The sequence below is a fragment of the Mustela nigripes genome, chromosome 7, assembly GCF_022355385.1.
Source record: "Mustela nigripes isolate SB6536 chromosome 7, MUSNIG.SB6536, whole genome shotgun sequence".
NCBI lineage: Eukaryota > Metazoa > Chordata > Mammalia > Carnivora > Mustelidae > Mustela > Mustela nigripes.
Window position 1 is genome coordinate 6,045,657 of NC_081563.1, and position 23,205 is coordinate 6,068,861.

Consider the following 23,205-nt stretch of genomic DNA (forward strand, 5'->3'; position numbering starts at 1 on the left):
ATCAGAATTTTCCCCATCTTGACTCAGAGCTCTGAAGGGAAAGTGCAGACCGTCCGCATCCACGCTGCCAATTTTCAATGAATGAAAACAGCCTCATTGTCTCACTGAGTCGCGTTGTAGGACGTGATTTTAAATACCTAAACAGTTTGTATACTAGGAAGATGAGCTTTCTAATCCACTGCCTACAGACGAATTGTGTTCTAAAAAACTGCCACCAAGTGAACGAAATCCATCACAGCTCTCTCTCAGCTACCTGTCCTGCCCATTCACATTCTTGCTCTTTTTCCTGGATGCATCACGCCCCCCCCCCCCAAGCCAGCTGGGTGCCCAGGGGAGTCCTGCAGAGCCCTGCTTCTCTGCTGATCTTGCCTGTTCCATCTCTCTACCTGTGGTTCCTTGCCTTCCAACAACCTGTCACATCCGCTTACCTCCTGCAGGAAGCCTTTCCGGGCAGAGCGAGTGGTGGTAGTGATGGTGGTGGGTGAGCCCTGAAGGCTGGATGTGTGGGGTTTCACGCACTCCATGTTTGTGGAGCGTCTGTAGGTGTCAGGCGCTGTACCAGGTGCTGGGGCTGCAGAGACAAAAGTCGGGGGTCCCCAGTAGGAGGGTGGTGGTCTTCTTGTCTTTATCCCCTGGAGCTCTGTTGCTGGGAAGTCTCAGTTGCTGTATCACAAACAGTGGTTGCAACAGAATCTCAGACGACTACATGAACAGAGTAGCCGTCCAGTCAGCCTTCTGGAATGCTCATAGGTTTTACCCCCAGATGAAAATAGCTTTGTTTTCTCCATTTGTTGTTCCTTGTTTCTTGACTTTTAAACAGTCGTCTGCTTTGTGCAGACAAAGGAAACAACATATGATTCCAGAAAGAACAGGCTAAGAGGATTGGGGGCATTTTTGAACTGAAAAGGAAATCTCAGAGATGGCACCTTGGTTTTATCATTGCTCTATGGCCTTGGAAAAGTGACCTCGCTTCCTTTCCAGGCCTAGTTTCGGCCTTGCTGTAACATCACCTGCCTCACCCAGAGTTTAGGAATCACCAGCTATAATGCGTGGAAGAGCGCTTCTGGTTCCTAGTGCTGCGTGGACGAAAGAGATTGCCTGCTCTCACCACCACGATCCTTGCTAATATGGTCCTGTGTGGGGACGCCTGGGTGGCTCAGTTGGTTAAGCGGCTGCCTTCAGCTCAGGTCATGATCCCGGTGTCCCGGGATCGAGTCCCACATCAGGCTCCATGCTCAGTGGGGAGCCTGCTTCTCCCTCTGCCTCTGCCTGCCACTCTGTCTGTGCGCGCTCTCTCTCTCTGATAAATAAATAAAAATAAATTAAAAAAAAAAATGGTCCTGTGTGTGGCTGACCTTCCAGTGAGCGGTCCCCATGGATGCTTGGCTGTTCTTCCCTTCTGTCTGAGAAATCCACGCCAGAGAAATGCAGTGGAATTTTAAAAAATTGTTGAAAATTACTTTTTTGTCGTGACCGAATGTTTGCTTTTACATATGGGATAGGATTCTTCATAATATTAATAGTTACTCATTAATTGGTTTTAATGACACTTGCAAGCAGGATTTTTCATTTCATCTGGAAAGTTGACTTTTATATCACATGTATTGGAACATAATTGTACTTGCTCTTGGGAAGCAGTGTCGTGAGAAGAGCAGTTTCATACAATTTTACATCTGGAACTTTGGAGAAATCACTGGTTATAGGCCAAATATAAGGGGTGACACAGCTCGGGTGGGGTCCAGTGGTCTTGGCCTCCCTACCACACCCAGGCCCTTATCCCTACAATCCAGGGCATTCTCTGTTGCTAATAAATGGAAGCCTTTCGTGCCCCTGGGCCATATGGCTTATGGCAGCAGAACCCATCACGCTGCTCTCTCTTCCCTAGGCTACTGCCGGGTCCCTAGCTTTCAGGAGGATTAGCAGGTAATCTGTGTATTTACTTTCTCAAGGGTCAGGAAATAAATACTTTGCACGTTAGCTTCAAGGCCGAGAGCACTCTGGAGAAACCTGGGCAATCCTTACTTGTACGTCTTCTATCTTTATCTTTGTTCCTCTCCTCCTTCACCCTAAACCAGTAGCACCATTATGTGCAGTGTCTGTTTTTCGGACTCAGCATTGTGGGGTTCCCTGGGAAGCACAGGGTGCACCAGGGCCTTGTGTCTCCGTGGTAGGGAAGCGTGATGACTGTGGCCCTGGGATCTGGTCCTGTCTGCTTCCAGCATGTGGCCGGGAGGGCAGCCACCCCTCAGTATGGTGGCTCAGGGAAGCCACACCATTTCTTTCCTTCCTGTTTTATCAGCCGGGGTTTCGAATTTTCTTTTCTTTGGATGGAGACCACATAAAGAAGACGAATGGTCTGAAGCCCTTCCTGGGGGAGAAATGCTCACATCCCCAAATCCCGAAAATTAATAGCCTTTAGTAACCCACAGAAGCCCAATAAGGTTCTGAGCTGCCTTAGCCAAGAGCCATTCATGCCTTTTGCTGCGTGTCCCGTCCTCTCCCACTGCTCCTCAGTGACAGCGACCCAGCCCTGCCTTTGTCCTCTCTTCCCCCTATTCCTGGCCTCACCCCTGCTGCCTTGTTTGGCTCTGTGACCTGTCCTTCCGGCCAGCTGGCCATGCTCTCTGGGCTCCTCCTAAGCTGGCCTTTCCCGAATTTCGGTCCCATCTTTTGCTCCTGCTTCCTGGGTGAGGACAGTTACTCAGAGGGCAGAAGAAGGAATGAGGCTGTGGCCATCTCTGATGGGCCCTTCTCGCCACCCCCACGCTGCTCCCCAGCGGTTCTCAGAACCCCCCGCACTCTTGAGGCCAGCACGCCGCTCACAGTGCAGCACCATTGTGTCGACTCCTGTCCTTCCAGGCAGGAGGACCCCGTGTTGGCATCTGTGTTTCCAGCTGGGGCATCTTTTACATGAACGCTGGTGATGCTAGTCACATACGCCGGCCAGGCAGCCCTGCCGTGTTTGAGGCTGGAAGTGGATTACTGAACTTCTCCACACCTTCTTCTCAGCTCTCACACCTGGGCCCTGGAGGGTTCTGCATAGTCCTAGGGTCAAGCAGAGCAGAGTGGGGGACCCCAGTTCTAGGAGCAAGGGGAACACACGTCAACCTGTCCCCTGCTCCCCCATCCTGTAGACTCCTTGGTATAGGGAATCCCACTTAAAAAGCAGGGTCTCTGGGCAGACTTTACCTGCTCACACCTCCTGTCCAAGCTCTGTCCACCTTCTCCCTACCCTTTGGGCCTGGGGTTAAATGCATCTGGGGAAAGAAAGTTCAGGGAAGAAGCCCACCAGACTCAGTCTGCTGGTATAGGGGGTGGAGGGGTGCTGGGTGTTCCTAGTGCGGTCTAGGAGGGGGAGCCGTGGGTTCCCTGTAGTATGGCCCTTTTGGCCTTTGGCCTTTACCATATGTGGTGAGGGGGACAGCTGGAGGAGAGCTAGAGCAAGACCCGGGTCCCTGGTGCACCTGTCCTGCCCTAGAGCCAGTTACTAACTAGGCAACCTGCCTGCTGTGCTGGGCTGTCTCTTGGGGTGGGGGCACGGCAGTGTCCTCGCGTTAGCCCAGATGCTTGCCTGTGGCCGGGGCTGTGCTCATACCTAGCGTGTGAGCGTCACAAGGTCCATATCAAATGGGTGTTAATTTCCCCATTTTAGGGATATGGACACTGGGGCCAGGAGGTCAAGGAACCTGTGTGTGGAGTTGTGGGAACTAAGGCCCAGGCCTGTGTCTCTTGAGCCCAAGGTCTCTTCTCTTTGCTGCACCGCTGGCTCTCATGGTAAGCCTGGGTGAGAAGGATGAAACGGGGTGCAGAGTCTGCTGTCTGGGGGCAGGAAGAATGCCTGGCGGCTCCTGCGCAGCTTCTCTCTTTCCCCTCACTGCACTTCCTGTATTACAGAAACTAAAGGTTAGCTCCTGGAGACGACAGACTTGGGGGCAGGGAACTGTGGATCCAGGGAAGGCGCTGTGATGTCTGTGTGTCTGAGTAGGGGAAGGGGCACAAGAGGTCTCGTGAGTGTGTCAGCCTCTTGCACACTTTCCCTCCTTTCTGGAAGAAATTTAGGGGCTGGCTTTGTGTGTATGGCGCGCCCTTTGGGGCCTGCACGAGCCTGGGGGTTCCTTCCTTCCTTCTCCCTTCCTCATTCTGGGTTTCCCTCCTCCTCCCTCCTTCCCATTCCATGGTAGGGCAGAGGGGCCAGGTGTCTGGATGAGAAACAGGAACTGAGAAGTGGAGGATCAAGACATGACGAGATTAAAGACAGTGGTCATTCGTCTTCCCCTTAAAGCCCAAGAGTGAGTGTGCAACCTGGACACAGGCGAATGGCGGCGGACGGCCCACCACCAGCACCACCCCCTGCCTGCTGTCCACTCCCCTGGCGCCCTGGCCCGTGGGAAGGTCCTGAAACCACACAGTTGCTCACGTCAGGTGGTCTCGGTGGGTTCGCCTGCGCCTCCTGGTGAACGTCAGATGCAGCACGGGGGGCTCGTGGGAGCTGGGCAGTCCTTCGGGCTAGGAGACCCCATTCTCGCGGACCAGGAGCAGATGGCATCCTGGGCACGGGAGGAGCAGCCCCGAGTGCTTTTAGCCCTGGACTAGGAAAGGGGCTTAAAGGAAGCCTGAGGGACAGGGGACGAGGGGATGACTTACCCCCAACATCAGGCGAGATAGCCATGGAAGTCCAGAGGGGCCCTGCGCTCCTCCTGGCTCTGGTCCCTGAGCGCTTAGAAGCTGTGGCGGGAGGGTGGACGGGGGCGGGGCCGCGCGGGGATGGACGCTTGCTCCTCGGTCTGCTGGCGCTCTGCTGGCCTTTCTTTCGTTCAAAGCCAAATAAACAGCTCTGGGCACGTCCAGCTCTTTGAGTCAGTTTCTTTTATCTTGAGCTGGGGAGAAGGGTGGTGGTTTCGCAGATGCCGCAGATGCTGGGTGAGGTAGTGGAGGCTCTGTGTGGCCGTGGGATGTGGAATGCTCCAGGCTTCTCGGGCCTCAACGTCCCTCTCGAGACCACGTGGCTGCTGCTGTCTTTGGAACTGGAAGGCTTTTCTCTCAACTGCCAATGACTTTACCTGAGTCACTTTGTTTCTGCCAATACCCCTGGGGCCTGGAGACCATCCAGGGCCACCCCCTCATTTCAGTGTGGGGGGAGAGGGGACACAGCGTGGACTGTGCTGGACCGACGCACGTGTCACACAGGTGCGAGAGGGCAGGCCTGCCTGGAGGCCTTGCTTTGTAAGTGGGGTTCCCAAGGAATCTGCAGAATCGGGGAGCCGGGGGCAGGCTGACCACAGCTGCCCATCTGGTTCCCAGGGTTCCATTCTGCCCCATTAGACCCTGTGTGTGAAAGTCCAGAGGGGACCCCAGTGACTCCCCCACCAAGATGGCCCAAAGCGCCCTGCTCTGTCACTTGCTGTGTGGCTCTGCCCCTGCCCATGTCACCCCTTTGGGGAACTGGAAACACATCAGGAAATGTTTTGAAGAATTTAAATGTTGATGGGGGCTGGGAAACCTCATTAATGCAAGTGAAAGGCTGGCATGAGCTACAAAGGTATTTTTTTTCTCCGTTTTTTTCCCATGTTACCATAACCATTATCAGGCCTGGAAATATTTTTCTTACCAATTGCAACAGTACTGGGGTGATGGTGTGCCCGGAGAGCAGCCCCGCTTACTCGGCAGGTGGCCCCTTGGAGACCCAGAGGGCCCCTGTGGAAGCTGTCGATGATGGAGTGCCCCCAGTGTCCCAGACACTGTGCAAGTTGATGATCTTACCCTAAGAAGCCAGCAGTGGCACTCCCAAGTTCAAGATGACAAAACTGAGGTCAGGGAGGGGAGGCTATTTTTCTGAGCTCATGCTGCCCTTATGTGGAGTCTGGTTTAGAAGCCCATCTGTTTGGTTAAAAAAACCAGTGACTTGTAGCCACTGCACTATTCTAAAGGGTCCAGCCCAGAGGGACCAGAACTGAGGTCACGTTCTGTGGGATTCATTTCCTTTTGGTGTCTCCCTGGCAGTGACATGGTGGAGTTGGGGGTGTGCGTGGTGAGAGGGAACGAGCAGGCCTGAATGCAGTGATGGTTTTTCCCCTTTCCAGTGTGGGTATCACCCAAAGTGTAGCTCCCGTTATAAGAGGTACTTTCTGGAAGAATGCATAAAGGCCAAATGTGGCAGTGAGTTGACAGCAGAAAGTCCCCTGTCGAGGGCGTGGTTGGCATGGTAGAGCCAGTAGGCTAGAAGGCACGAGGCCGGGGACAGAACCCACAGAGGGAGCAGGAACGATGGTTTCTGGGCGGACCTCCAGAGCCCCTGGAAGCAAAGTCCTGCTTAGTATTCCCTGCCTGCACTTGGGGCTCGGAGAAAACAGCTCTCACGTCTCCTCTCTTCTGTTTGTGTTACGGAAGTGTTCCTATGGCTGGATCCCGGTTTCCTGGGGAAATCAGCCTGGCTCGCGATTACATTGTCTTCTGGAACTGGGACAGATGTGGAAGGCTGACCTCACTCCCGACTGAAGGTCACCTTCCCAGCCTCTCCAGCTGCTTTTGTGTCACCAGGCCTCCAGCGCCTGGCCCTGTGCATGGCCTCACCCCTTCCCTTCCTGCTTCTTTCAGGGCTGTGCGAGCACTTTCCAGTGTGATGTCCCCTGTTTCCTTTGTGATTGTTCCCCTGAGAGGGCCCATTTCCTGCTTGCCTCTGGGCTCTGCAGTCAGTCCTGGGAGCAGAGCTGAGTAGTGCAGTGTGGGAGGTTTCGGGGGACTACAGGCCAGGCCCTCCTCTGGGAACGGGGCACCAGGGCCACAGAGAGCAGGGGTGCCCCTCTTTGCTGCTGGGGTATTGTAGCCATCTTGGCAAAATTCTCCTTTCTCTCTTCAACTCCCCCAGATCTCTCAGAAGCTCTTTCTCCCGAAGTAGAAATCAGGATGTGAAGCATTTTTATAAAGCTAGAATTCATTATCCCCTGGTTCCGTTTCTCTGAGAGAGTGAACTAGAAAAGCCTGAGTTCCTGCCTGACGTCTCCAGTGGTAGGGCTCATGGGAGTCCCCGTGGAGGCTTGGTTCTTCAAGCTTGACGAGCCTCGAGGCTCTCCTTGCTTAACATGGCATTTTCACATAGTTTGTGTTCTTTTTCCACCGAATGTTTCCATGTAGTGTGACACAGTCCACTTTGATCATGGTTAACAACGGCCCAGAATCTAACCGTGCGAATGCCCCGTCATTTGTGTGGTTACTCCGCTTGGTTGGGCATTTGGGGAAGTCCTGCTGAGTACGTCTTTGTGGAAATAACTTGTGTGGAAAGGAGGGAGGCCACAGGGCTGTGTTTCTGCAGTTGGGCAGGAGGCGGAAGGATAGGAACAGCTCTGGTAAAGCCCTTTGCTGCTCTGGCAAGCTTACTTTCCGGAAGACCAGAGCAGGCAATGGTGCCTTCAGCTGCCAAGTCAGGGTGCAGCTTGGTGACACCAGTTTTGTTCTGTATTTCTTTTTTTTTTTTTTTTAAGTTTATTTATTTATAATCTCCACACCCACCGTGGGGCTCAAACTCACGACCCCCAGATCAAGAGTCACATCCTTTACCAACTGAGCCAACCAGGTGCCCTGTTTTGTAGTTCAAACCTCAGCCTTACCCCCCCCCCCCCCCCAGTGCCTTTGTTCTTTTGATTGGTATTTCTTTTATCTGCCCTGGGGCGTCAGAGATTTTTGTGTTTTTATGGGGTCTTTGCTTCCTGGGTGCAGCTTCTGCTGCTCTCAGCCAGTCAGGCCGGGTTACAGGCCTTTTACTCCAGAGAGCTGGTGATCTTCCATTAGCTATCGCCAGCCATAGAGCACACACAAATAGATCTTTGTAGTAAATATTTCCAACAGTACCAAAAAATGAAGTCTTCCTTCTTGGTCTTTTCTGTCTCCTTATGGAACCCCTGTGCCAAATTCGTGTGTCTTCCAGGATTTTTTTTCTGTGTACATTTTTATATATGGAAAGATGCCATTTTGAGTATTTTTCTTTATTGTTTAATCAGATTCTTTGGCACATTTTTATGCTCAAATCCTCAATATCCTACTTGATCTGAAAATAACTATAAAAGGTAATGATACAGGATATTGAAGAACTTTGTTTTCCTTAATTTAAAAAATTTCAAGTATAATGTACTCATGTTGATGATACTTTAAAAGTAGAAAAATCCAAAACGCCCTCCCTACTTTCTGAGACAACAAAAATTATTACAAAAATTATTTATTTTTTATATCTTTATATACACAGTTTGTGTGTATGATACAACACTTGCTTGTCCTCTAGTTTATAACAGTTTATTTCTTGGTTACAATTGTGTGTGTGTGTGTGTGTGTGTGTGTGTGTGGTGTGTGTTCAGTTGGTTCAGTAAATCACCTTATACCCTCCTGCTTTCCCAAGATGGTATTTTGAGAAAGGTCTGTTGCATTTTGGCCTTTGGAAGCTGCCTTATTGTTTTGCATTCTCTGTGCCCTGTATACCCACGTGGGTCAGGGTCAGCCACATGCCCACAGGCTGGGTGTGTGCTGCCCCCTTCCCTGATGATCCCCACCCCAACCCCAGCCCCAGGTTTGGATGCACTGTTTCGCGTATGTGATTGAGGACATAGTCAAGGTCTAGTTGACGATTGGGGTCAGGGGGCTGGCTGCCCTCTGAATAGATGCCCACTGAGCTACCAACCTGGTTCTGGCAGAAACACACAGAATTTGAGACATTCTGAGGAGTAAAAACGTGTTGGAGGAAAATGAAAGAAATGTATCTTGTTTGCCTGTCCTCTCAAGAGCTGGCTGCTTTAGGAATTGGCAGACTTGATGACTGTCTTCACCTCTGTCTCCAGCTTACTGATTTGTGTCCTCTGCTCTCGGATGTCTTGGAAACAGGACTAGGGGATCTCTAAGTTCCTTTCACTCATGGTGTGTGACCAAAATGCTGAGCTCATGAATTACCCCTGTGAGGCAATTTCATTTTGGCAGCCTTTCTGGCTCTACCCCCAAACTCTGGTTGATCTTAATTTCTTTTCCATAAAGAAGACTTTAAGTTTATTTTTATTCAAGTTAGCAAATTACACACACACACACATAAGGAAATATACTATAGTTAAAGAGCGATTACGAACAGACCCTCATCCAGCCGTCCTGGTCACGGTCAGCATTCAGAGAGCACTCCCCGCCCGCCTTTCTGTCAACACCCTCAGGGTGGTTGCGCGCCCCGCCGTGCCCAACCGTGCCCAGCCATGCCCAGCCATGCCCCGCCATGTGATAGACATCTCCTCGCTTCTGTTTGTAGTTTTATCAGCAACATTATTCATCCCTAAACATAAACCGTATAATCCAGCTTTTCCTATCCCTTTAAAATTCTGTGGTAGTATACTGCATGTAGACTTCTGCAAATTGCTGCTTTTGCTTACCATTTTTGTGAAATTCCTTTATGTTCTGAGTGGGTAATGTTTGTCTGTGTCCATGTAACATTTCATCCATTTGGGTTGGTCCAGTTTTCAGCTGTTTGCAAGAGTGCCACGAACCCCCTTGTCTTCTGGTGCAGATGTGTATGTACTAGGAGTACCCTCAGTCTTATTGAAGAACACCAAGTGTGCCCTTCCAGTGTGTCCTGACGCATATGTGTCTCACACGGCTGATTTAGTTTGCATATTTATTTGATCGTGATTCTCTGTGACACCTGCTGTTCTCCAGGCCTCTGCTTTATTCCCAGAAGGAAGTCGATCCATTATTGGTCTGGCCTTAAACTGAGCCTATAGGCCACAGTGCATTTCTGTGCTTCCCAGAAGGCTTCTGGAAATGTTTGACGCTGTCATTAATGTTTTGTGTTACTTTAAAAGTGAAGTGAAACGTGCGATGAGGCAGAGCTGCCATCTAAATGTCTGTCTGGCTCTTCCTTGGCAAAGCCATCCTTGGGCAAAGCCAACAGATCTGAGTGTTGCTTTGTTTTGTCATTTGGTCTGTGTCTTTCAAAAATGTCATTGCCTCTCAGGTTAGCCTTTCATAAAAGGAGCGAGGGAGAGGAGCTGGGACAGGAGAGTGGAACAGGACTCCCAGGCGGCCCACCGTTGTGGGGGCCGGGGTGGGGGGAACCTGTGGTCTGCCATTTTCTTTTCCTCCAGGCAGCATCTTTGGGTTCCAAGGAGGAAGCCAACCCCACCCCACCCTTGCTGGCTCGAACTACTGGCGGCCAAACCGGTGCTATGCCAAGAGGATACTGGGCTGGCTGCCAGGATTGGAGAAACCTCTGTGTGAATCCTTGGGGCCAGGGTCAACAGACTTTGTAAAGGGCCCGACAGTGAGTATTTTAGGCTTTGCAGGCCTGGAGACAAAATGGAACATATTATATAGATACTTGTATTAATAAGAGAGAAAATAAATTTCCATAACTTTAACCAAGTTCAAAATATAACACTGGATGCAGTACAGGTTTTCGGTAACGCTGGTCTGCTCATCAGAATCAGGGAGTTCGTTCTGGGAAGATTCCTGCAGTGAGGTTCAAAGCTACTACTCCCCTTCAACTCATGGTCGTATGGGTTGGAAACATCCATCTGTGCAATTCCTCAGCTCGCGGCCCTACAAAACGCAGCCCGCCGCAGGGGCCCACCCACTCCCGGCTCAGCTCCTCAGACACTGTGGGTCTGGCCCCTGCCATCCAGCATGAGGAGGCGGGGGGCCTCTGTGCCAGGGTGGACGTCCCCATGGACTCTGGGAACACAGAGTAACTTCAGCCTCTCAAGGGAGACAGGTGTGTCCCATGGTCACCTCTGGGCCGAGCCCAGGGCAGGGTGGGGGAGAGGAGAGGACCCCCCAGATGACGCCAGTGACTTACAGGACCGCCTGTGAGGATGGCACACACGGGTCTGCAGGTGCAGAGGAAGCGCATAGAGGGGCTGGCGCGTTTAGAAACGGTGTTATGTGGGGCTGCAGCTCTTGAGAAAGGCGGGGAGACGTGAGGAGCTGGATTTTTTTATTTTACTACATTTTAATTAATTGTATTCTCCATGTTCCTATGGGGCTAGGGGCTACCCTACTGGACAGCACAGGCCTGAGGAGGGAAGGAGCGAGTCGGGGATCTCATGCCCCGTGGGTCTCAGGGGCACATTCCTTTTGCCAGCTGCAGCCCTCCCAGGAGCTGTGGTCGTGGATGAGCCCCTGGGCCTGCGGGGCGCTGCTCGCCCAGATAAATCAGACCCGGGGCCCTGTGTGCAGTGGCTCAGGGATCAAAAGAGATGCTTTTGGAGTGGTTGGAAACAGTTGTTTATTTTCCTCTATAACTTCTGAGACACATCTCTGCAGTCTTGTTTATGTGATAAATTTACTCTGGGAAGCTCGTTTTATAAACTGCAGGTTGGCTGTGGCGTAGAGCCTCAGAATTAATGTGGTTTGGCTGGACTTGAGCTGTTGCTCTGTTCCCGCAGAGGTCTGTGTTAGCCATTCAGTTTTGGCCCATGTTTATGGTTTTTATACATACATTCTGGCTGGGGCTCTGGCTCTTTTTCCTCCTTTTAAGCTTGGGTAGATCTGGGGAGAGGACGGGGTGGGCGAGTGCCTGGTCTGCTAGGAATCTCAGCTTGATGACAGACAGACACCCTTGGTTTCTTGAGGCTCTCAAGTTTTGTTGTTTTTTTGTTTTAGGATTTCAGGGATGTTTTTGTATGTAATTGACAGAAGACTTTTTCTGGCACTATGGTCTTAATCATTCTAACTTCTCCAGACCAAGTTTAATCTCATTTATCTGTAAATATGCACCATAATGAAGGGTGTGTTTCTGGGTGGGGAGGTAATCGCCTTTCCCTCTTGCAGTTTTAATTTAAAATTACCTCTGTGCCTACCTCACCTTTATTTCCAGGCTCTGAACAGACCCCTAGAAAAGCTGCAGTAGTTACCGCTTATCCACTCTTCCTGAGTTCAGGAAACAGCACAGCCCCTTTAATAGCAGAGCTAGAAGATTCCATATGGTGGCCTATTTTTACAAGACTTGTATGCAGGAAGAGATCAGGGAGGGGTGTGCCTCACAGTATAACGTGGGAGGAAATTTGCCAAGTTCAGTGGTGTTCCGAAGCGTATTTCGTCTGTGGTCGGCCTTCCACACCGAGGTAGACAATGATTCTGGTGCCCATTTTTCTCAGCACAATTGAGTCAAACCCCTGTGGGCACAAGATTACTCTGTCATCTTTCAGAGTGCCAGAGGCTGGAGAGCAAAATCCCTTGAGAAGGCAGAATAGGTCTCCCTGTTACTCACTGACTTTTCCAGAGTGTCTGGTGCCCTGTACCGATCCCATGTGGCTTCCCAGTCATGGGGCCCAGCCAGGTCCTTCACCCTTGGATATCCTTTCCCTGAATCCACTTCCTGCCTGCTCAGGTCCATTGTTCCTGCTGGGGCCTGAATGACCTTCAAGGTACAGCTCTCTCCCTTCTGTGCTGGGAAACCTTCGGTAGCTGCCCATTGTCTCCAGGATCAGCCAGACACCCTTGTCAGCCTCTTGAGTCCTTGCCTGGCTTTCTGGTCTCGGGGTACTACTGAGCTGTTTTTGGTCCTGTGGTATGTCAGCTTTCTGCTGGGCACTGAGGACACAGCCATGAGCAAGTTCCGGCCCTTATAGGAGACCACTGAAAAAAAGTAAAAAGATACAAAAAGCTAATTTTATTAACATTTAACCTAATATGGCCAAAATATTATCATTTTAATGTGTGGCACTGGCCATATGTCCGTGCTCGCTAAGCACATGTGCCTTGTAGTTACCCCAGTGGGCAGCACAGGTCTTGTGGCGAGTGGGACAAATGGAAAAGCAACCCAGTACAAGGCAGGACTGCTGGCTTTGTGTTTATTTAGAGGATTATCTTGCTAGATTGTGAATTCCCAGCAGGCATGGGTGTTGCCCTGTTTTGCTCACCCTTGTAGCTCTTAACACCTGGCTTAGTACTTAGCACATAGTAGGTGCTCAGTAAATTTTATAGGCTGAACTACTGAGTTAAGCACAGGATGCTACAGGAGAAGTGGGTGAGCAACCTGTGCGAGAAGGCTTTCGGGAAGAGGGCATGTCCCTAAATCAACTTGCAGAATTGGCGCTGGGTCAAGAGGAGGCAGGGAGAGTATGCTGAGGAGGGAGGAGAGTGCATAGTGCTCAGAAGTAAAGAGGAGGAAGGTTGGGGGGAGTTGCAGGAGCTCATTGTGACGGAAGCTTAGGGTACAGTTGGGGAATGAAGGGGGTCAGGAGATGGGGCTGGAGAAGCAGTGAGGCCAGATCGCGAAGCCGTTTCAAAGCCGCCGTGGAATCGCGGCCTTGTTCTGAGGATGTGCAGAAACAGCAGCAGCGTCCTGGGTGGGCACGGCCCCTTGAACTTGTGCGGTGCATCTCTCTCCTCCGCGAGCGCCGTTTTCTCCCTTCATACCCCCTGGGCCACAGAAAGGGCTTGGTCGGAATGTTGGCTGACGTACGTTTCCGTGGAGGCTAGCCGGGCTGGTGGGGGTGTCTGCTGCTGCCTGTGGGAGGCTTTAGGAGGAGGAGCAGGTGTCATTACCTGAATGCAGGGCAGAGATTGTTCTAGCAATTCCCGACCAAACTCTCTGCAAGCCGGGGAGTAGATGTTGATTCGATCAAATCTGTCTTTCAGTAATGGCCCTTCACCTGGGGATTGGGACCTTCCAGAGCTTTGATGAGTCATTGAACTTGTGTCTTTGTGAGGGTTGTGCTCTCGGACACACAGTGGACAGAGCTTCAGGAACCAGTGTTTCTTTTGCGGCCTGAACAACTCCTGGTCCCGCCGTCACTGGCAGAACCCAGCCAGTGGGCGCTCGCAGGGCAGGGTCCTGATGGCTGGGCGGCGGCCTGGGGCGGGAAGGTGGATGACGCTTCCAGAGAAGGAGCTCCGCAGTGAGTTTCATGGCTTCTCTTCTCTCTCCAGATCCCTTTTCCCATCTCAAGGGAAGGCCAAGGACAGAGTAAAGATGGCCTAGGAAAATAAAAGCTTATTCCCTACAGGAAGTTTGGACTTTCTTATGTCAGTCCTTACCTACCTTCCTATAGTATGTCAGCAAATAATACCTTTTTTTAAAATTTCAAGTAGACTCTGTGCCCAACATGGGGTGTGAGCTCCCGACACTGCGATTCAGAGCTGTCTGCGCTACAGTGGAGCCAGCCAGGGGCCCCAATAATGCTTTTTATCTTTATTTTTATTATTTTTTAAAGATTTTATTTATTTATTTGACAGAGATCACAAGTAGGCAGAGAGGCAGGCAGAGAGAGAGAGGAGGAAGCAGGCTCCCCGCTGAGCAGAGAGCCCGATGTGGGGCTTGATCCCAGGATCCTGGGATCATGACCTGAGCTGAAGGCAGAGGCTTAACCCACTGAGCCACCCAGGTGCCTCCCTAATAATGCTTTTTAGAACATAACTTCTCCTGGGGCTCCTCGGCACCTCGGCCGGGTGAGCAGCGGACTCCTGGTTTTGGCTCAGTGTTGGGGGAGTCTGCTTGAGATTTGTCTCTCCCTCTCCTCTGCCCTCCCCGTGCTCGCTCGCTCGCTCTCTCTCACTCGCTCTCTAAAATAATAAAGAAATAAAAATCTTAAAAAAATAGTCATTGCTGCTTTAGAATGGGACTCAGCATGCTGATATTGAAAGTGGATTCAAGAAGGGATTCATCTGGGGCGCCTGAGTTAAGCTCACTCTGGGCACGAGCCCACTTGGGATTTTCTCTCTCCCTCGCCTTTGCCGCCCTCTGGCTTGTGTGCTCGCTCTTAAAAATAGAAGTATGTGAAGGCGATTCAGGAAGGCTGGACCTGAGGGGCTCTGCTGAGGTGGTGTGCTCTGCTGATGACAGTGATTGAAACTTTATGATTAAAACTCGTGGCGAGTAATAATGATGTTCTTAACTGAGTGTCACTGCATAGCAGGTGTTGGGCTGGTGCAGTTCTTGGTTTCTGTATAGTGACCCTGTGATAGCTGTCACTCTCCCAGTTCACACATGCTCCCTTCCTCGTGTCACAACCAAGAGTGACGCATTGTTCTTCTGCAGTGTTTAATTGGGTTCAGAGGACATTTTACCCCCCGTGACTTTTGTGAGAGCAGAGCTATAATTAGAATTCCTGATCTGCGTGGTCATTGAGCAGGTACTGCTTGTGCTTCCTGTGGGCGAGGCTCTCCAGGTGCCATGTGCTACTACTGTGTGGGGGTTGATCTCTTAAAGTGTGATATTAAACGGAGTATAATAGAGGAATATTAAGTACTTCAGTGTGTCCAATTAATCATTCAACCTTGCAAAGTAGGTTTTGTTACGCCCTGGTTCTGGAAGGAAGCCTGGGCTCGGAGAGGATTAAGAACCTGCCTTCTAACCCAAAAAATTCCTGTCGGGGTCTTTGCAAGTCCGGAGTGGGTTTGCCTTCCCCCAGACCCTGCTGCCTGTGGGTGGGGTGGTCTGGCTGGGGTGGGAACACGCTGGCGGCAGATCTGCCTTACCACCCTCTCGTTGCTCCTCCCCCTGCTCCCTGCCCTTCGCCTCTCTTGGGAAGGAACACCTGGCAGGTGGGCACAGATCAGAGCCATGCTTGGTGCCAGGGAGGACTGAGACAGGGTGGAGGTGGAGTCGGTCCCAGGTGAAACTCCTCGCTGTAGGGGCCAGCGGCCAGTGCGCATCGTGGGCAGAGGTGGCTCCGTGCTTGGTGTAGGTCAGGCACCTGGGAGGGTATGGCTTTGGGGATGACCCCATTGGCACACCACACTGAGGATGTGTCCCCCAGAAGCCGCTCACCGGGGCCTCCAGAGTGGCCGTCACAAGGCCATTCCCTCATAGTCGTGATCTAACCTCAAACACGTGTTAAATACCACTTCTCTATATTCTAGGCTTTGGATGTGGACCGGATGGTTCTTTACAAAATGAAGAAATCCGTGAAAGCAATAAATGTCTCTGGGCTGGGTGAGTATGCATTCTTTCCTAGGGGTTTCTTTGTGCACATCCTGGTGTTAGCAGTGACTGAGGCCCTAATAGAGATCCCCATTAATGAATAATCAACCAAACCTTCTTTTTCCTGTCATGCAAATTGTAAAGTTGAGTTGGGATGTTTCGATTTTAGAAGTGTGTTTTGTCAGTTGTCTAATTCTGGAATGGCGCTGCGTCTGCCGCCCCCGCCCCCGCCCCCCACCCTCCCACGGTCCCCCGTGCTGCTTCCTGTTCTCTGAAGTGCGGCTGAATTTCCCACCACAGCCCTGCATGAACCAGCTTTGTCTACGTGGTAGACAAGGACACCGGCCTCATTGCTGCCTCCGTTGTTTGGTGTGTGTGTTAATCACGTCAGAATGGCCCTTCCGTTGCTCTCATCCAGTGCTTGCCTTTCTTGTTGGGGATGATGATTAACATACAAGCACCATTAACTTTTTGAAGTAATTTAAACTTTTTTCTGACTTAAAGATTTCAGGCTGCACACATGTGGCGGGTCTGCCCCCTGCTCAGAACCTTACAGGTGATAGTAATTTTTTTTAAGTCATGAAGTGACTATGTTGTGTCTCTCAGAAACAAGCCAGTGACAGCCTTGGAGGGCTAGCAGTGGTGAGAGCTCCCAGAGACCGTGGAACCAGGTGACAGACTGCAGAGAGCAGGGCTGGCTTGTGGGAGAGCACAGCGCTGCCGAGTGTGGCAGAGACACTCCCGTTGCTCGTGGCTGGTGGCCGGGAGGAGGACAGGGCCTGGGATCTGTGCCCACAGATGCTGTCAGGCCACAGGATCACCCTCATGGTGTTCCCTTTGATGACAGCAGCAACTGGAGTAGAAGGACAGGGAATGCTACAGGTGGTTAAAAAGAGGGAGGGGCACAGAAGGCTCTGGAAGTACCTCTTGTGCCCACCCCCACCCTGGTTTGCTGTTGTGAGCAGCAGCTCCAGGAACGGCGTTTGCCTCCCCCGGGGAGGGCTGTGCAAGCCAAGATTGTCAAGAGGCCAGTAGGAAGTGTCAGCTACAAAGATGGTACAATAGTCAAGAATGGCAAGTATATTTAGGAACAGGTTTAATAAAAGATATGCAGGAACTCTATGTTGAAAACTACAGAACACCACTGGCAGGAATTACCTAAATACGAGGTATATGACGTATGTGGGATGGAGGACTCGACAGAGTCACAATGTCTGTTCTCCCCCAGATTGATCCCAAGGTGCACCCCAGTCCTAATGAAAATTCCAGCAGGAGAAATTGATAAGCCGATTCCAGAACTTATGAGAAACACACAGGACCTGGACTGTCCCAAGTCATCTTGGGACAGAGACAAGTTGGAGAAGTTAGGCCATCTGACTTCAGGTCCTGTGAGACCGTGGTGGTCTCGACTGTGTTGCCAGCAGGGGGTCAGCAAAGAGATGAGTGAAACAAAAGACAGAGTCTGGAAATAGACCCTCACTGAGAGTTGTCTGACTGTCAGCACAGTTGCCAAGGCAGAGACCTGGGAGAAGAAGGTGTTTCTAGCACATGGTGCTGGAACAACTGGATCTTTCCATCAGAACAAAGGAAGTACAGCCCTCTCTCCCACCCTACGCAAGCAGAGCTGTGAAATGGATCGTAGATTCAAACATAAAAACTAGAGCTGTAAAGCTTCTTGAAGAACATCTTTACAACACGGGGCAGGCAAGGCTCCTTGGAAAGGACACAGAAGGCAATAGTGTAAAAAGAAAAAAAACCTGTTAAATCAGACTTCCTCAAAATGAGACACTTCCCAGTCTCAAAAATGCTATTAAGAATAGCCTAACGTTTGGCGGGTCCCCAGGCAATAAGGTAGAGAGCTCACAGTTGAGGAAACTAAGTTAGTAGGGCACTCAGGGCAGGACTCCAAATAAGAGTGTACGATTAACACCCTTCAAAAGGCAAGGGAGGTATTTAGTTACTGGAACCAGGAAAGAGCCAATAAAAGGTATGGAAATAGAAGGATATGTAATTGTTGAAATAAAGACTAAAATTTACTAAATGGCAAGCTACCCACATAGGAGGAGAGGGTTAGTGATGCCCCGTGTTGCCGGGACATGAGTTAAAGGAGTGAATGGACAGTGCAAAATAAAAATCAGGAGCCTCAGAAAATAGACTGAGAGGGACCAATATAGCACCCATCATTTGGGGAAAAGTAGAAAAGGGGAGAGTTTTTAAAAAGTAATAGCTGACTGGGCGCTTGGGTGACTCAGTGGGTTAAGCCGGTGCCTTCGGCTCAGGTCATGATCTCAGGGTCCTGGGATCGAGTCCGCATCGGGCTCTCTGCTCAGCAGGGAGTCTGCTTCCTCTTCTCTCTCTCTCTGCCTGTCTCTCTGCCTACTTGTGATCTCTCTCTGTCAAATAAATAAATAAAACCTTTAAAAAAAATTAAAAAAAAAAGCAATAGCTGACAGATTCTCAAAAAACTTAAGAAAGATTTGCGATCTCAGGTTGAGGGGTACCCGGGTGGCTCAGTTGGTTGAGCGTCCAACTCTTGATTTTGGCTCAGGTCATGATCTCAGGGTCGTGAGATAGAGCCCTGTGTGGGGCTCCGCACTGGGCAGTGCCTGCTTAAGATTCTCTTTCTCTCCCTTTCCCCCCCACTGGCCTCTCCATAAAAGATAAAATAAGATCTCAGACTGAGGGAGTGACTGAAGTGTAAGGAAAACAGATTATACACACACATGTAAATGTGCATACACACTGTGTGGTATGTGTGCGAGTGTGCCTGTGTGTGTGTTTATGGGTGGACATGTGTACATATCTCAGGCCATACCCTATCTTGACCTCAGGGATAAAGAGAAGATTAAAAATTTATCAAGAGGGGGAAAAAGCATATATATAGGAAAAAAGATTTGGGGGCAGAATGCTAAAAAATGACTGTATTGGCATTTTTGACTTTATAGATACTTTTCCCCCTTCATTTTCCATTATTTTATTGTAACGTATTGACGTTACATGATTAGACAGGTATTCAGTTGTTGATGGCTAAGTTCCAAAAGAACGTGAAAGACGTTCAGGAAAGCAAAGAAGAGGTGGGAGGGACTTAAGTTGTTCGTGACTAAGCTTGCTTGTCCCCACGGAGTTCGAAAGCTTTTTGGATCTGGAACTCGTGACGCTCGCTGTTGTCCCCTGGAGCAGATCGCTTCGCATGTTTTAGCCCTGGTTTCCTTGTCTCTGAAATAATTCAGTTGGGTTAGAATGCGGATCAGGGTGATTTTGCTCCCTCCAGTTGGGTTACTAACAACTGAGAGGTAGGCGGGTGTGTGCACGGACTGTGGGCACTTGTGGGTCGAGGATAGGGATGCTGCTAAAACCCTATGACGCACAGGACAGCTCCCAGCAAAGAATTAGCTGGGCCCAAATGTCGGTAGTGCCAAGGTTGAAAATTCATCCTGATGTTCTTCAGTCTTTGTTTTGTTTTTTTTTAAAAAGATTGTATTCATTGGGGCGCCTCGGTGACTCAGTTAAGCCTCTGCCTTCGGCTCAGGTCATGATCTCGGGGTCCTGGGATTGAGGCCCATGTCAGGTTAGGAGTCTGCTTCTCCCTCTCTCTCTGCCCTTCCCCTGGCCCTCTCTGTCTCTCTCAAATAAATAAATAAAATCTTTAAAAAATAAAAAAAATATTGTATTATTTATTGGAGGGGGAGAGGCAGTGGGAGAGGGAGGGAGAGACTGTCCAACAGATGCGTCACTGAGCACGGATGGGGCTCAGTGCAGAGAGCAAGTCCGTGACTCCGGGATGATGACCCACGCTGGAACCAGGAGTCAGATGCCCACCCCACTGAGCCACAGGTGCTGTCACAGTCCTCTTCTGTTTTTAAAACACAAAACCAGAAACCACCACCATGCTTAGCTTGCACATGCATAAACATCGATTGATTGATTACTGCCAACTACTGATTTTATGAAGGAAGTAGAATTAGTTTTCATTGAGTAACACATAACGAAATAAATGTATGTAGGAAAGTACTTTTTATTTAAAAGGAAATAACAAAGAGTATAAACCTCTTCACTCAACACCGAGCTTTGCTGAAACAAATGTTTGACTCTCCAAAGAGGTGGTCACCTGCCTCCAGCTTTTTTCCTAAAGTCGTGAGGGGGCAGGAAGGAATCATGATCATTTGTAGGTTTTTTGGACGCTTATTACAAACCTTGTGCTTTCCATACATTATGTTCATCTTTACAGCTGGCTGTTCTCATTTGACAGACGAGCCACCTAAGATCAGAGGGCTGCACGTGTTCCCGGGCCGCTCCGTGGAACTTGGCTTCCTGCTTGCCCGGGGCTGTGTGCTGGGCCTGCTCTGTTCTGAGGCCACCATGTTTTCGGGGTGTCTGGCCCACTGAGCATCTTCAAGATTTCCAGAAATCACTCAAAGATGGATGCTTAGTTCTTTTGACAAACAATAGATTTCAAAAAATATCTCAGGAGTGGTTTTTCGTTGTTGTTGTTGTTGTTTTTTAACCATGTTTACTTGGGCTTTTGAGTTTATAATTTAAGGCTAGTTTAAAAGAGGGAATTTTTATATTCTAATGGGTTTCAAGAGTGATTTTTGAAGTCCCGTGTCGAGAAGGCTGATTCTGTTCTGATCAGAAATAAAAATGAAGGACTCTGCTTCTTGTGCCAGCATTGGCCACGTGACCACGGCCAGTCCTGAGAAGGACCTGCATGTCCCCGTAGGCTAGCCTGGGACCCGGCCACATAGCTTTCACAAGCCAGCGTAGAGGGAGGAGGTGTAAACACACAGTGTCAGGAAACTAGCCTGTACGAATTTAGTAACACTCGTGTCACATCTGCCTTTGTGACCTATATTGTCTAGCGTGTGCCACAAACCTCCTTCCTTTACCTGCCCCAGAGTCGTTTCCTAAAATACAGCCCAGTGATGTTACTTCTGTGCTCGAGAGTCTGCAGCGTTTTCTCATTATCCACGTTGACGTTCATGAAGGCGAGTTGCAGAGCCTGGGAGAGATGAGGAAGGCCGGCGCGGGCTGTAGCATTGTAGGGAAATTGGGGTCAAGAACAGGTAAGCAGGTGTCGTTCCTGCCGGACGGGCTGGAGCCTTCAGCCTGCCCCTGTGGAGTGTGGGAGGAGGACTCTCTTAGCCTTTTCCAGATCTTTTTGCGTATGAGATCGGCACTGCCTCCCTTTACCGATCCAGCGTAAGCCTCGGCTCCGTAAACACAGCAGGATGCCAGAGGCAGACCGAGCCCCTCACACCTCCTGGGTCCAGGCTGCCTTCCGGGGGTCCTTCTGGGAAGTAATGTGTGGTTTCCCCGGTGTACCACGTTCTGGGCCCTCTCCCTCTGCACTTGCTCTTCTGTCTGCCTGAAAGGGCGTTTTGCCACTTTCTTAGAGGAAAGGGAGGCTTGAGGAAGGGAGAAGCTGGTTCTGGAATTTTCACCTCACACTTCAGGCACCCAACCTGTGTCCTTCCTGAGGCGCCGCACAGCAGGCTGACCATTAGCGAGCCCTTGGTGGCGGGGTTGGGGGGAGCTGCTATTTCTGTCATCTCTTACCCATCTGGTAGATCCTGCCGAGTTTGACTTCTTATGAGGCCATGGATCTGAATTATTTTAAAGTCAGAGTACGGATCCCAAAGGCTTTATTTCAGAGCCTTGTGGTTGCTTCAAAGAATTCACCTTCTTCGGTGACTTCTGGAGGAAAACCCATACCTTTTCTTTGGATGTGCTGACACCATTCACAACATTTTTGGAACTCTTCTCCAGAACTGCTTTTAGTTTCATATTCCTTTGAATATTTTTGGTTAGAGGAGTGTGAGGATAAATGAAACTTTTTTAGAACCAGACACCAGAAATCAATGGGGCATATTCAGGAAGGGATTAGCCGCGGGCGACCGCAGTCGGGCTGGGGCCCTGTGAGCGTCCACACATGCTGTCTCTCAGGGTGGTTAGTTCGAAGAGGAGGCCCATGTGGCTTGATCATGAGTGTGCTTTATGTCCTAAGGCCACTGCTCGCCTAGGAAGAGCACTCATTTCACTGTGATTAAAAGAACAACAGAAAGAATTCACCATTCATGCCTTACACTGCCTCATACCTTTCCCTTCTTGAGTTCCTTAATTTCTCTGAGACTGGGATTTTGCTGCCTGCTTTCTTGATTTGTTATGGGTTGGCCCCATCTGACCTTTAACTGATCCCTACCTGTCCCCAGTGTCTCTCTGTTGCAGGCTGTCTCTGTCTCTGTCCACCGTCTGCCGTCCAGCCCCACTCCTGGTCTGGACACAAGCCCTCCTGTCCCAGGCTCCTGTTGAAGACGTTAACCTTCTTTACTTGCTCTCTTACGTTAGTTTTCTGTGGCTGCTGGGACAACTTACCATAAAGTGAGTGCCTTAAAATGACAAATTTCGTTTCTTCCCTTTTGTGGCCCTCACTGAAGCCACAGTGGCCAAGATGAAGTTTAATCCCTTTGTGACTTCTGACGGGAACCAGAGCTGTGAAAGACATTTCGATGTGTTCTCCCACATTTGTGGGAAGATTATGTTTTCCCCCTCTTTGCAAAGAGCTGAGGCAGAAGTACAGTGTTTGAGCCAAGCCCATCTGAAGCGTGGTAGAGTCCGGGTTGTGCCAGCTCACTCCAAAGGTCAGCAGATTGACAGAGTGGTCCCGGTTTACAAGAAGACCTACGGCGTCTACACTGCGCGAGTACATCCAGCGGGACAGGGCGCAGGGCACAGCTGTCCATGTGGGCATTCACCCTCGCGAGATGGTTATCACTGGACCAAAACCTGACAGAGACCACAAAACGATCCTGGGATGGAAAAGCCAAATCTCGCCAAGTAGGAAAGGAAAAGGGCAGATACCAGGCGACAATTGAGAAGATGCAGGAATAAAGTAATCTCATATACGACTTTCGAGAAAAACTGTGAAAATGAGAAACAGACAGATTTAGCTCATGGCTCTGGAGAGCTCAGGTCAGAGATGGGGCCCGTGGGGCTAAGGTGACGGCATCAGCAGTGCTCCTTCCTGGGGGTCCAGGCGAGAGTGCTTCCTTGCCTTTTCTAGCTCTGTATCCTCAATCTGTGGCTTTTCATCTTCAAAACCTGTCACGGCCGGTGCAGTCTTTCTCACACTCGTCACCGTGACTCTGGCTGCCCTAACAGAACGCCCAGGCCGGGTGGCTTCATCCGTGTGCATCTGCGGCTCATAGTTCTGGAGGCCGGAAGCTGGAGGCCAGGGGGTCTGCGTGTCTGGGTTGTGTGTGCATGCTGTGTCCCTGGCCAGCATGTGGCTGCCTTCTCGCCGAGTCCTGTTGGGGTGGACAGTG

At 50.4% G+C, this 23,205-nt stretch overlaps 1 protein-coding gene and 1 pseudogene across 1 annotated transcript in view; both read left to right on the forward strand.

Moving 5' to 3' along the window:
* The first annotated feature begins 13,407 nt into the window (after positions 1–13,407).
* Positions 13,408–23,205, forward strand: part of ASAP2 (ArfGAP with SH3 domain, ankyrin repeat and PH domain 2) — a 110,738-nt gene continuing 100,940 nt past the window's right edge. Inside the window, exons 1-2 of the mRNA XM_059407516.1 lie at positions 13,408–13,419; positions 15,823–15,895. Of these exons, the coding sequence (XP_059263499.1) occupies positions 13,408–13,419; positions 15,823–15,895 (85 nt within the window). The remainder of the gene's footprint in view (positions 13,420–15,822; positions 15,896–23,205) is intronic.
* Positions 22,332–22,771, forward strand: LOC132022201 (large ribosomal subunit protein uL24-like; annotated as a pseudogene).